Below are 12,483 nucleotides of genomic sequence, written 5' to 3' on the forward strand. Positions count from 1 at the left end.
TTCTCTTTCTTAATTTACTTTCTCTTAATTTCTTTTATCTATTTATTTAACACACACCACATTCCTTTTTTTAACTCCGTGTCAAAAAGTTTCGCTTAACTACGAGGGAATGGAAGGAGGACAATTCTTGCATACTCTGCATGCATATCCTAAAAGTGGTAAAACAAAATTCGTGCAATTTTAAGCTTAAGCATGAAATAAACTGAGTGAACAATTCAAACATTTTTACAAGACGTTACAACTTTAGGAATAGGATATTTCTTGAACCAGACATGTTGTACATGAATATGGTTTGTATTAGGCGCAAGGAGGTAGGCAGCTCCACAATAATTTCCATCCTCTCTTCTGCATAATACTCCGTATATTAAATAAATTTCACATATCAATATTATTAACTTGGAAGAATAAATAATATAAACCAATAATGTTTATAAACTAACCCTTTTTGATTGGGCACGGAGGAGGTCCGGGGAGATTTTGTACAAATCCTCGTCCGCGGCTTTTGGCGGCGGCCGACGCGGTGGAGCCACCGCCGAGCTCTCCGCGGGGCTTGGCGGTGCTTTCAACTCAAATTCGCAATTCCACACCACTCTCCCCTTCTTCTTTTTCCCATCTTTTTTTCTTGAAATTTTTCCCTTTTATAAATTAAGCCAATTACCAACAATACTACACCTCATTAATGCATCATAAACATCTCATGCCATAAAAAATGTGAACTTTAAGTAAATCCAATGAAAAGCTTAGGAATCAATTATCTCATTTGTGTAACGAACTATATATACTCATCGGCTTGGGTTTAAAAATATTTAATGGAAAGTTAGTGGAAAAAGTTAGAACAATATACCCTTACAAATAATTAAATTTTATTGTAAAATATTTTTGAAATAATTTAGTGGAATATTAGGTAAATTAAAAAGTACTAGAGTAGTAAAAAGTAAATGGGATAAATATTCACGAAAGTATGAAAATGGAAAATTGGGACAATTAATAAAGAGTTTTTTTTATTGTGGTAATCAAACGTCTTTTTTCATTCAATTAAGAATAAAGATATTTCAGTATTTCAAAACTTTTTTCCTTATTTTTCTTATAAAGTCAAAATAAAAACATGACTGTAAATAACGTTCGATGGCAGTATCTTTAACTTATTTTAAGAAACAACATTGTTTTACAGCAAAAACTGTAATTTTGTACATGCCTGAGAGTTTGAGACATTTCCTTTCATCACACAATTAATAATGTTTACTTAATTAAGTGGGGAAAATATATACTCCTCATAGACAACAAAATAGAATGATTAAAAATATTAATTTTTGCTAAGAAAAATAAATAATTCATTCATTTACTCACTGAAAATGTATGGTTCCAACTTCCAAGTCATCAAAACTCACTTCATTCCAAAACAAGCAACAATCCAAGAGCTGTGTGTGTGTGTTTTTGAAGAAGAGAAAGAATAGTAGAGAGGTTAGTGGGGCCTACTCTGTGGCGAGGTACAACAATCATAGCAGGAGTGAAGCCATCACTGTCATACAAATCACCGGCGACGTACAAGTCACGCTCACCCCCAGCCTCCCTCGCCGTCTCAAAGCACTGCGTGAACGGCAAATCTCCATTGCAATCCCAGCTCCCAAATGCAGGAACATGCCTCCTCTTATTAAACTCCAATTCCTGCTTAAAAGTCCAATCTTTATTATACCCATCAAATACATTTTGAAATTAAAAAAAAATACTACTTACATCCATGGACCAAGAATCTTGAAAAGAGAATTTGTTTGACTTGTGAATCAAGAATTAGGAGTGGTGGAATATTGGCTTTTAGTGTTGGTGGGCATGGCATGGGGGGAATTTAAAGGGGAATGAGTGTAAAATGGGGTAGTTTTGGTTGCTTTCTTGTTTGTGAAACAGTTTAAGGAAAAGACCAAAAGTAATTAATAAAAAAAAGAGTGTGTGTGTGTCACTGGTGGTCTACAGGAGAGAAAGGGAAAGCAAAGAAGCTCATATACCAAAGAATAACAGAGATAGAGATGGAGAGGGGGGCTCTTGTTTCAGCTTTATTTGGTGAAATCTTTAACACTTTTTGCATACTATGAAAGGGTTTGTAGTAATGGAGAAGGTAGTTGGGGTGGTAACATTACCTATGGGATGGGAAGTTGGGAACTCAACATTAATGCCAATATTTATAGATCTAACTTTATCAAGTTTAGGTCAAAGTTTGAACATTTGGTGGAATTTTATTTTTCAGTTGAATTGTATCCCTATTTTGCTAAACGTACTAATGTTGCGGTAAGTTAGTATTCTTTACATTATTTAGTGACACACAACGGAAAATACATATGTGAACATGAGACTTGATAACTTGGTTCAGAATATCGAAGAGGTTCTTAAGGTTCAATATTATTTCAATGGTTTTATCGATCGCCTGGTGCTGATGCTAATATGTAGCATTTCGTCATCTCATTTATTTTGCAACTTTTATTTCTTAAGCCTATGGATGTGTTATTTGCGGAAATGGGAGGACAATATGTGTCTAAAACCATGTGCTGGATTGCTCTCTCCTTTTTTAAAGTCAACAATTGCAAGTCAATACAACTATTACCTACTTCTACTCCTAGGATAAGTTCACATTGAGTTCGCATTGAAAAGTCCAACAAGTTGTGCATAAGTTTTCCTATAAATAGGGACTTCTACAAGAGCTATCACGCTTCCGCACTTTCGCATAGTCTTTGGTTGAAATTATCACGTTTCCACACTTTGTACCTCTACAAGAACTATGGCCAAATTTCTTTTATCAGTTTGTCCCTCAAGTTTATTTTCTTTTACAATTACGAAAAGAAGATTGAACGACATTTCGTAAAGAGTTTCATTGAGAAGGAATAGAAACTTATTGTCACATATATGTTTAGCAGGGACGGATCCAGCATGTATCAAGAAGGGGCAAATGCCCCTCCTCCATTTTCCTCACATATATATAATTCGTATAAGATAAAATTTATTTAGTTTAATTTCTCACTAATTGCCCCATCAAAAATACATTAATTTTGCCTATGTATATTTTTGCCCCTCCCAGTATAAATTCCTGGCTCCGTCTCTGATATTTAGCATTGAATTACAAATAATCATAAAACAATTCATGCATCTCACAACAATGTAACACTAAAACAAACATGTCTCTAAGGAGGCAAGATACCGATTCAAGTTTTAGTAATTTTCTGAATTTTCTTTCTCTTTTGATACTCATTATAAGGAAGGTCGTAACTCGTACATCACATAGTAAAATTCTATAATTGTCTTATAAATTAGTCTAAACACTTGAACTTGCAACAAACGTGGCCAAAATGCACATAATCAGTAATCATGTAAAACGAATAGGAAAACAAAAAAGGTAGGAAAAAAATTCATTATATGCAATTATTTTTGGATAGTCGAATTTCAAGTTTAAACAGACTCTGAAATATTGGGTGAACTCTAGAAATGTTCACAATACAAATTTGATCAATGTTTCATTTAACACAGCTGGAGTTGTACGATGTATTTAATAGTTTGATTTTGTGTTTTTACTGGATTTTGAAAGTTGATGGATATTTGAAAATAAATAGACGTTTGGTCAATTGGTCAAGTATATTATTTGAACGAGTTCATGCGGTGGAAGTGAAAAGCAAACAGAGGTGATATTTAATAAGATGAACAAAATGTTGGTAGGCATTGAATTGTCTCTCTCAGAAGATTGGTTTGACACATTTATGTCGAAAAGATTTTGTAGGATTTGAAAGTGTAGTTACTATCTTCTCTTTTTCTTTATATATGTATAAATATTGTAGTACAACTTTATTCATGTAACATAGTAGCACCAAAAAAATTTTCCGCCATGAATTTTTTGACACAGGTTAGCGATTTGAATCCATTGTTATAATTGAAGGTACGTTAATTTAATACATTTATAAATGTATTTTCGAATTATTCGAGATTTTGCTCTCATTTGCTCTTCAAAATTGTACCATGACTATATGATGAAATCATATTATTTAAATATTAATCTTATTTTGTTGTTTGACTAAGATCATTAATACTTCCTCCGTCCACGAATAAGAGTCTCATTTTAGTCTGTTCATAAATATGAGTTCTGATTCACTTTTACCATTAATGGTAATAGGATCTCACCTCCCACTATCCCATTTCACTCACATGTCATTTAAATTAATATATACATATGGGACATCTATTCCCTTATAACTTTTTTCACTCACTTTTATTAGTAACATTTTTTAAAACTCATGCCGCCAAAAAATGAGACTTCTAATGACGGACGAATGGAGTATAATTCATCATTTATTCATTCATCTACCGAAATGAGATATCTCAGTAAGTTATTGATAACAAGTGGAGTAAGTCACTTCAGAGTTCACTTACTAAGCAACTTATTATTTTGATATTTAAATTTTCTAATAGTTTTTGTGTGGTAAAAATTATGGTTAAAATAGATACTATTTCAATATAGAAAATGTATAGACTCAATGTGTGTGAGTTGGCTTATTGATAAAGTGATAATGTCTGAAATCAAAATCTCGTGTTCAAGTCTATATTAGAATGATGTTTAAATTTATTACTATTTCTTTATCTGTAAAAAAAAGTTTACAGACTCAAAATGAATTGAAGACCTTATAAGTCAGAGTAGTAACAAACTTTGTTGAGTATATTAAAAAAGAAATGAAAATCAATAAATACGCTTTTATTTTACGTTAACCCCACCTGCATTTTACTTGGAGTTCTGCGCCTTATGTCTCCATATAGTTCTAAAGTTGAATTATTAATATTGAGCATTTCGAGGATTTTGAAAGTTGTAAAATTAATGAATTTACTCTCGTCCAACAAAAATACTAAGAGTTTAATGCAAATAAATTATACTCCATTTAACAAATAGATAAAGTGAATATAGAAATTATGAATAAAATAATAATGAAAGATAAAATGAATAATAAATTGAGAGTAAATTCCATTTTTAGTACTATATGACTAATTTTGGTGAACAAATATTAAAAGCTGATAATATATTTTTGTGGTATTATTTTCTAGATGAATACAGAAAATTATAAATGAATTATACTCCATATATATAATGCCCTCCAATTTTAAATTAGTTGAATTAAATCACAAATTAGTTTTTGTTACCAGTTACTTCCTCGTCCTCGTCCCACAATAAGAGCATCTCCAATGGAGATAGGCTAGCCACAAGCTAGCCACTCTCTCTCCCTACCACGTCATCAGCACTAAAATTCCACCTGCCACATCATCATTTTAAGCAAATTGGCTAGCCGCAATAAAATAATTCAATTTACGGAATTAAATTTATGACAAATTACAGAAATAAATTTACGAGACATATACGGGAAAATTCGTTAATTTCATTTAAATAAAAAAAGGTACATTAAATAAAAAAAATTTACATAATAAAAAAATCGGGCTTCCACACACGAGCCCCGCCTCTCTCTACTCCTCGTTGCCGCCGCCTCCGTCGCCTGCCGCCGCCACCCGGGACCTCCACATCTGAGCCCATGTCTGAGCCCCCCAACTGTGCCCTCGCGGCATCCAAATCGACCTGCATGCTCTCGAGCATCGAGTGAAGAAACCTCTTCTCCATGGGGTCAGTTGCGGCCTTCCAATCTTGGAAGACCGTGTACATCTGCCCCTGCATTTTTTGACGCGAGAAGAAGGTGAACGCGGGTGGGAGGGTTGCCGACTGGACCTCCTGGGGCAATAGGGGGGAGGATCCCCTCGCTGTCTGTTGCGCCCGCATTTTGGCCAACCGGGCGAGTGCGGCGAGCAAACGATAGAGGGGACGGAAACTCCTCAGCATCCGGGGGGAGATCGTGGGAACCGCCACTACTGCCGTTGTAATCGCCAGAATAGTTCAGCTTCTGCTTCTTCAGCCACCCAGCTTCGACCCCCGCCCGGAACTTCCCGGAGTCCTTCAGTACTAGATAGCAGTTCCAGTAGGTGAATTCCTTATAAACCCCCGCCTTGGGGAACAGACTCTCCGCTATCCTCCGGCAGTCCTCCTCAGTCTGCCCACTAGTCTACATGCGGAGGGCGTTGTCGTACAAGCTCGAAAATCGGCCAACCGCGGCCCTGATGCGTTTCCACGCCTTCCGGCACTCCTTCCCGGTGAAGTCCTTTCCATGCGGGTAGTTCCTCTTGTAGGCTGCTCTAATCTTAGCCCACATATTGACGATCCTCTGGTTGTTCGCAACCAGAGGATCATCGCAAACCGACACCCACGCCTTGGACAGGGCGACGTTCTCATCGTCCGTCCAATTCCTCTGTGCGGGGTGTCGTCAACAGCCGGCTGAGACGACTCGCCGACCACCTTGCTCTTCCCCTTGTTCTTCTTCTTCTTCTTCAGCGCGGCCCGACCCCGCTCTGTTCCCCCCGTTGGAACGGGAGTGTCCGCCTCATCGACATTGATCCCCAACTCCTGTAATGAGAAACGGTCATCCCCAGTGAACTGCGTCTCCACCGGGGTCGATGTGTGAGACGAAGCCATCAAAAAGTCAAGAGTGGGACGATAGACCGTGTCCCCCCCCCCCCCCCCCGCGACCCCTGCATCCCGGGCTGCACCCCCCCACCATACCGGCATCATCCCCATCATCTGTTGGATCATCTGCGGCGTACCTCCCCAACCCGGCATTGCATGCCCGCCGCTGGCCCGCCCCGCCCGGCATCGCCTGCCTGCCCGCCATCAATCCCATCAACTGTGCCAAGGGTACATGTTGTACTGCTCGCCTATCTGCCCCTATCCAGACCCCATGGGTATCGTGGGAGTCTGAGACCCGCTCGTCTCCGGCGTAGACTGGTTGTTGTTGTTGTCCATCTCTCGATGTTGCTTTTGTACAGAAATTTAGATAGAGAGAAAACTTGTTAAAACAGGTGGTGCAAATGAAAATGACGTAAAAATCGCGAATATATAGTGTTTCAAAAAAAAATTTAGAAATAATAATAAATTGCACTAGCCGATCGCTCGCCAATCGCTAACCTGCAATGGCGGCGAGCGCATCGGCCAACGCCTTCAAATCGGCGTGCGCTCGCCTAATGGCTAGTCAATTCGGCGCTCGCCGGTCCCAGTAGTTCGGCTAGCCGACCGGCTAGCGCCGCGAATCGGCTAGCCGCTATTGGAGATGCTCTAAGAGTCATGTTTTGCCATTTCGGTCCGTGCCACAATAAAAGTCATATTTCACTTAACTATAATTGGTAAGTAGACCCACATTCCACCAACTTATTCACTCACATTATGTTATAAAACTAATATATCTATAAGTGAGGCTCATATTCCACTAACTTATTCAACTCATTTTTCCTATTCTTGGACGGAGGTTTCGAGCTTAATTTGAAATAAAAAAATTAATAAAAATATTTTATTCTTAAAATATGTAGATATATAATTTAAAATTTTAATGTTTTATTAAATTATTATAAAATAATTAGTACTCCCTCCGTCCCCTATTAATTTTCCACTTTGGTTCTGGCACGAGTTTAAGAAATGTAAAGGAAAGTGAGTTAAAAATTTAGTGGAATATGAGTCTCACTTTTATTTATTGGTTTTATAATAAAATGTGAGTGGAATAAGTTAGTGGAATGTGTGCCTACTTACCATTTATAGTAAAAATGAAAGTGGATTTAATGGAGGCCGGATGAAAATGGCAAAAGTGGACAGTTAATGGGGGACAGAGGGAGTATGTAATTTTAATTAAATTAACTAAAAATTATAAAATATATTAAAGTTAAAATATTAGAAAAGTTCAATAATTTATATACTCACTCCGTTTTAAGGTAGTTGAGTCGTATTACTTTTTGGATTGTTCTAAGCTAGTTGAGTCATTTAATATTTTTGGTAAAATAATCCATCTTTACTCTCTTCATCTCTCTTACTTTATTCTATCCATTTTAACTTTTACCACATAATTTCTTAAATCTCGTATATGATAAACACAGATTTTGCATAGATTTGGTTCGTTTTTTCAACGTAGATCATGCATATTATGTCTATCATTGAATATATTTCTGCATTTTGTTATTTTGACGTGTTTATTGAGAAATTACAGAAAAAGACTTAAAAAAGGTATAAAATGTCAAAACTGAAGTCTGATGCAGCAGCCTTAGTTCGAGCCAATTGTTTCGACAATGTTTAAGTTTGTCTTTGAATGAGCTTCGTGCGGGTATCTCACACGCCTGAATCGAAGTTTTGTTGAGAAAAATATGACCATTCTATGAACATTGCATAGAGCAGTCAAAAGCTGGCGGAAATTAGGTGGAAATTCAAGAAAGGAAAGAAATTGTTGCGCCAAATCTCTCCTATTACTTGAAGGACTCGAAAATACCATATTTTCTATTACTTTGATGACACTTTTTACCATGTCTAAACCTTTTTCAAGCCTATATATAACCTAATTCATAATATTCATCTCAGAGCCTGCAATCCCTTTTTCTATAGCGTTCCAATTTTATCAGATGCCCCTGAAGGGACGTCCAATCTTTTTCCCTCTCTACAAATAAATTCTTCTTACCATATTTCACCCTTAAACTCATTCATCTTATATAGGAGAGGAATTCTGCAAATCCATGCAAGAAAAGACTGTAGAAATAATTCAACCTTGAGTTTTGTTTTGTTTTACTTCATGTCTAGTACTTTAATTTTGTTTTTACTACCTGTCTAGGAGTAATAAACATCTTTTGCGAAATTTTTGGTAAATATGCTATGACTTTGAGTTATTTATTCAATTGATTTTCCTTATTAGCTCTTATAGTAATCCAATCGAAAATTAGTTGAATAAATTCCAAAAGATATATATACCAAAAATTCCAAAAAATTCCACAAAAGATATATACTACTCATAGACAAGTGGTAAAAACAACAAATAAAGTACTAGACATGATGAAGTAAAACAAAACAAAACCAAAAGTTGAATTAAGCAGTCTTAAGTGTTTTTATGACTGGATCTACAGAGCTCCGCTCCTATAAATGAAATATGGTATCGTAGAATTTATGTGTAGAGAGGGAAAAGAATTGAATGCTATGAGATAAATATTATGAATTAGGTTATATGGTATATATAAACTTAAAAAATATTTAGACATGGTAAAAAGTGTCTTCCAAGTGATCGAAAATATGGTAGTATTTTCGAGTGGCAACAATTTCTTTCCTTCTAAATTTCCGCCTAATTTCCTTCGTTGAAAACTAAACGGAGTATGTTTTACAACATTGTAAATTGATATAACTAAACGGAGTATGTTTTACTACTCCCTCGGTCCCTTGTTACTCGCACTTTTCATTTTAGGCCCTAAATTTGCGATTAATTTTTTCGTGTAATAAAATTAGAATTTTAAGTGTAATGAGACATCACTTAATAAAGGACCTCTTAACTTAAACTAACATATTACTTAAATGCATTAATTCTAACTTAAATTATAAATAGTGTAAGGAGTTTGTGATGGCCCGAAAAGCAACAGTGCAAGTAACATGGGACGGAGGGAGTATATTGTAAATTGATATGTTCAATTGTATTGAATAATGTCAGTTTTATTTTTCATATGTAAAAAGACCCAATAATTTTACAATAATACCCTTTTAAAAGAAAATTAAAGAAAAACTAAAAATATTCCAGCTACATGTGACATTAGTGAGATCCATTAAATCTTAGTAATATCCATTAAATCTTATTTTATCACTCTCCTCTCCCTACTCTATATATATGGAATTAGGATGACTCATTGTCGATATATATCAGTGACGAGACAACAAGAGATATAACATCATTTGTAACACGGGATATGATGTATTCAAATTGCTTTTTATTCAATCCTAATTATTAAATAGCTCAACCGACAAAATCATAACAAAGTTATAAGAAATTGAGTATATATATTAATGGAGTATATAATTAAACGAATAATAAAAATAGTATTTCAAACCATATGCAACTTTTTCTTTTCAATTATAGCGTGAATAGATAAAAACGGTTAGATTTGCACTCTATGTCCAAAAATGTAGCAACACCATCATTATAAACGGAACCACTGTTTCCCTGTCTGAGTATTTATATTTGAGTATATTAATAATTAGAAATTTCGAGGTAATTAAATTCAATTCTTTATAAATAACCGGGTAGATGAGGTATTTATCCTAATAAACATGACCTGTGATATAATAACCGGGTAGATTAGAAAGGTCGAGAAACGTTTGTAGATTTTTATATTATACTCCTACAATATATATATGCTATTTTTTAAAAAAAATAACCCAATTAAAATAATTGCTATGAATTTAGATGGTGCAGATGCAGTTTGTAAGTTGTAACTAAACAAAACAAACCTAAAAGTGTAAAAGTTAGCGTGAATGAAAATAATTCGAACGAAATTTATTATCGGGTCTCAATTAAGGATCCATAGGTTTCCTCAATAAGCAACATTTATGAACTCGTATCCGTTAATTACTATAGGTTTATACTCAATTAAATATGATCAGTGCTAATAATATGAATTAGGAAGAAATGCAATTTTAATTGACTGCAGAGTGTATTATTGTTCGAGTTCGACTAACAGATTCGTATTGGTCTGGTGGTTGAGTCATTTAAAGAAATCAGTTTAACTTGATAATGAGTATTATTCGAATGCTACATATAGTAAATGAAATACGTGTGCTAATATGACTCCTAAGTCCCAATATTATTCGTATAAACTACTCCCCTCTGCCCCATTACATATCAAGTACGTATTTGGTTTTTGGTATATGATTTTATGTAATATTGTTTTGTGAGTTAATGATGAGAGTAAAGTAAGAGAGGAGAATAGTAGAGAGGTTGTTGTTTTCATTTTTAAAAATATTTCATTTTTAATGGATCAATTTAAAAAGAAAAACGTTCCATTTTGAATATGACAGATGCAGTGTTTTAGTACATTATACAAAAGTAGAGAGGCAGTATATTTTGTGTGTGTACCGGCATAAATCATACTCCCCTCCTAAGAGAAAAGATAGCCTATAATAGAATACATATTGCAATGACTCCATAATAAATTGTCTATACGTGGAAAATAAATAATTGATCTATATTTTATATGCAGATAAAAAACTTGACCTTGATAAATTACTACCATAAATTTAAAACTGTCTCCACAAATGTAAATTTAGGTCCAAGTAATAGTAGGTACACAAGTCATCAGCCTAGCCCAGATTCAATTGCATAAACCCAAGAACAAGCCCTTCAACATTTTCATCATCTACTGTATTATGAATACAACAAATATTTAAAATAACTGTTTCTTTTATCAAAATCAACAAAAAAAATTATTATTTACTAGTAGAAGATAAGAAAAATAACTGCAAAATCCGTAATCCAAGATATGATTTATTAGTTTTTATAGACCAAAATATGATATGTTACGCTGAATGTTATGCTTGCAGTTTCCCATTCTATCTTTGGGAGAAAGGATTGAATTCACACAAAAATGGCTTATGGCATTTGTAAAGTTAAGAGATAATTATCATTTAAATCACAAAATTTTAGATAGATATGAATATGATAACAAATTAACTAGTCATACCAATTTGCTACGCAGTTGACCTCTGAACATAGTACATCTAATGTGGATAAGATTTTAACCTAAATATGTACTACTACTATTTAATGAAAGTAGCACGAAAATAGAAAAACTTGTTAAGTACTCCTAACTATTAAGCATCAACTACAACCTCCTCTTATTAAACACAAAATTCAAGAATTAAATAGTAGTGTTAAGATAATCTTTAGCCATTATTCAAAATAAATAAATAAACACTGGGTAGAGCAAGATAAAATGCATTTTCTAACCTTTTGTGGGGCATCGAGCATTCCATTAATATAAATTATCATGTTATTTAATTAGTTAATAAATATATTAAAATTTATATACATAGAATAATTATTGAATAAGCTATCCTTAGAGCATCCTCATCCGTGCTCTTATTTAAGATCACGGAGATGGGTCCGGACTCACTTTTACTCCTTGTCCTTAGCTAAGAGCAGCACAGTACCCACATTCGTGCTCTTAGCTAAGGATAAGCTCAAGGGTCCCACCATTCCACTATTTAATTTAAATAAAAACATTTCTACAATATTAAAATTCATTTAAAAAACCCGAAATACTATTACAAACTTACAAAAAAAATTTAAAATTACATAATTCAAATCCTAAAAATTAAAAATTACATAATTAAATTCATAAAATTAAAAAGACCCACTACTCGTTGCCGAATTTCGCCTAAATATGATTGTTCCTGGTATTCTTGTTCTTCGCGCTCCGCTTCCGCAATGAGATCGGTGAAATCAATTTTTGAATTTTTTAGAGAGTGTTTGAGTGAGAGAGAAAGATGTAGATGATTTAGTATGAAAAAGTATGAATGAGAGATAATTTGATGTGAAAAGTGGATGGATGAATGTGTGTATTTATAGATGATTTTGA

General features: G+C 34.3%; 1 protein-coding gene across 1 annotated transcript; it reads right to left on the reverse strand.

Moving 5' to 3' along the window:
• Positions 1–156: 156 nt before the first annotated feature.
• On the reverse strand, positions 157–2,132 carry LOC125202375 (uncharacterized). The gene is made up of 4 exons (XM_048100760.2): positions 1,735–2,132; positions 1,477–1,665; positions 441–635; positions 157–345 (listed from the first exon to the last, which is right to left on the reverse strand). Exons 1-4 carry the CDS (start codon positions 1,738–1,740, stop codon positions 298–300), a joined length of 438 nt encoding a protein of 145 aa, XP_047956717.1. The 5' UTR covers positions 1,741–2,132; the 3' UTR covers positions 157–297.
• Between the last annotated feature and the right edge of the window lie 10,351 nt (positions 2,133–12,483).

This window comes from Salvia hispanica, chromosome 2, assembly GCF_029641045.1.
Source record: "Salvia hispanica isolate PSC_SH4W2 chromosome 2, Shi_PSC_v1, whole genome shotgun sequence".
NCBI classification, from domain to species: domain Eukaryota; kingdom Viridiplantae; phylum Streptophyta; class Magnoliopsida; order Lamiales; family Lamiaceae; genus Salvia; species Salvia hispanica.

What these genes read in the sequence shown, in the direction of transcription:
- LOC125202375 (XM_048100760.2), bottom strand. An exon ending in TTGTTGTACCTCGCCACAGA is followed by an intron (nt 636 to 1,476) that starts GTAGGCCCCACT and finishes AATTTATAAAAG; the next exon opens with GGAAAAATTTCAAGAAAAAA. An exon ending in TCCGTGCCCAATCAAAAAGG is followed by an intron (nt 346 to 440) that starts GTTAGTTTATAA and finishes AGTATTATGCAG; the next exon opens with AAGAGAGGATGGAAATTATT.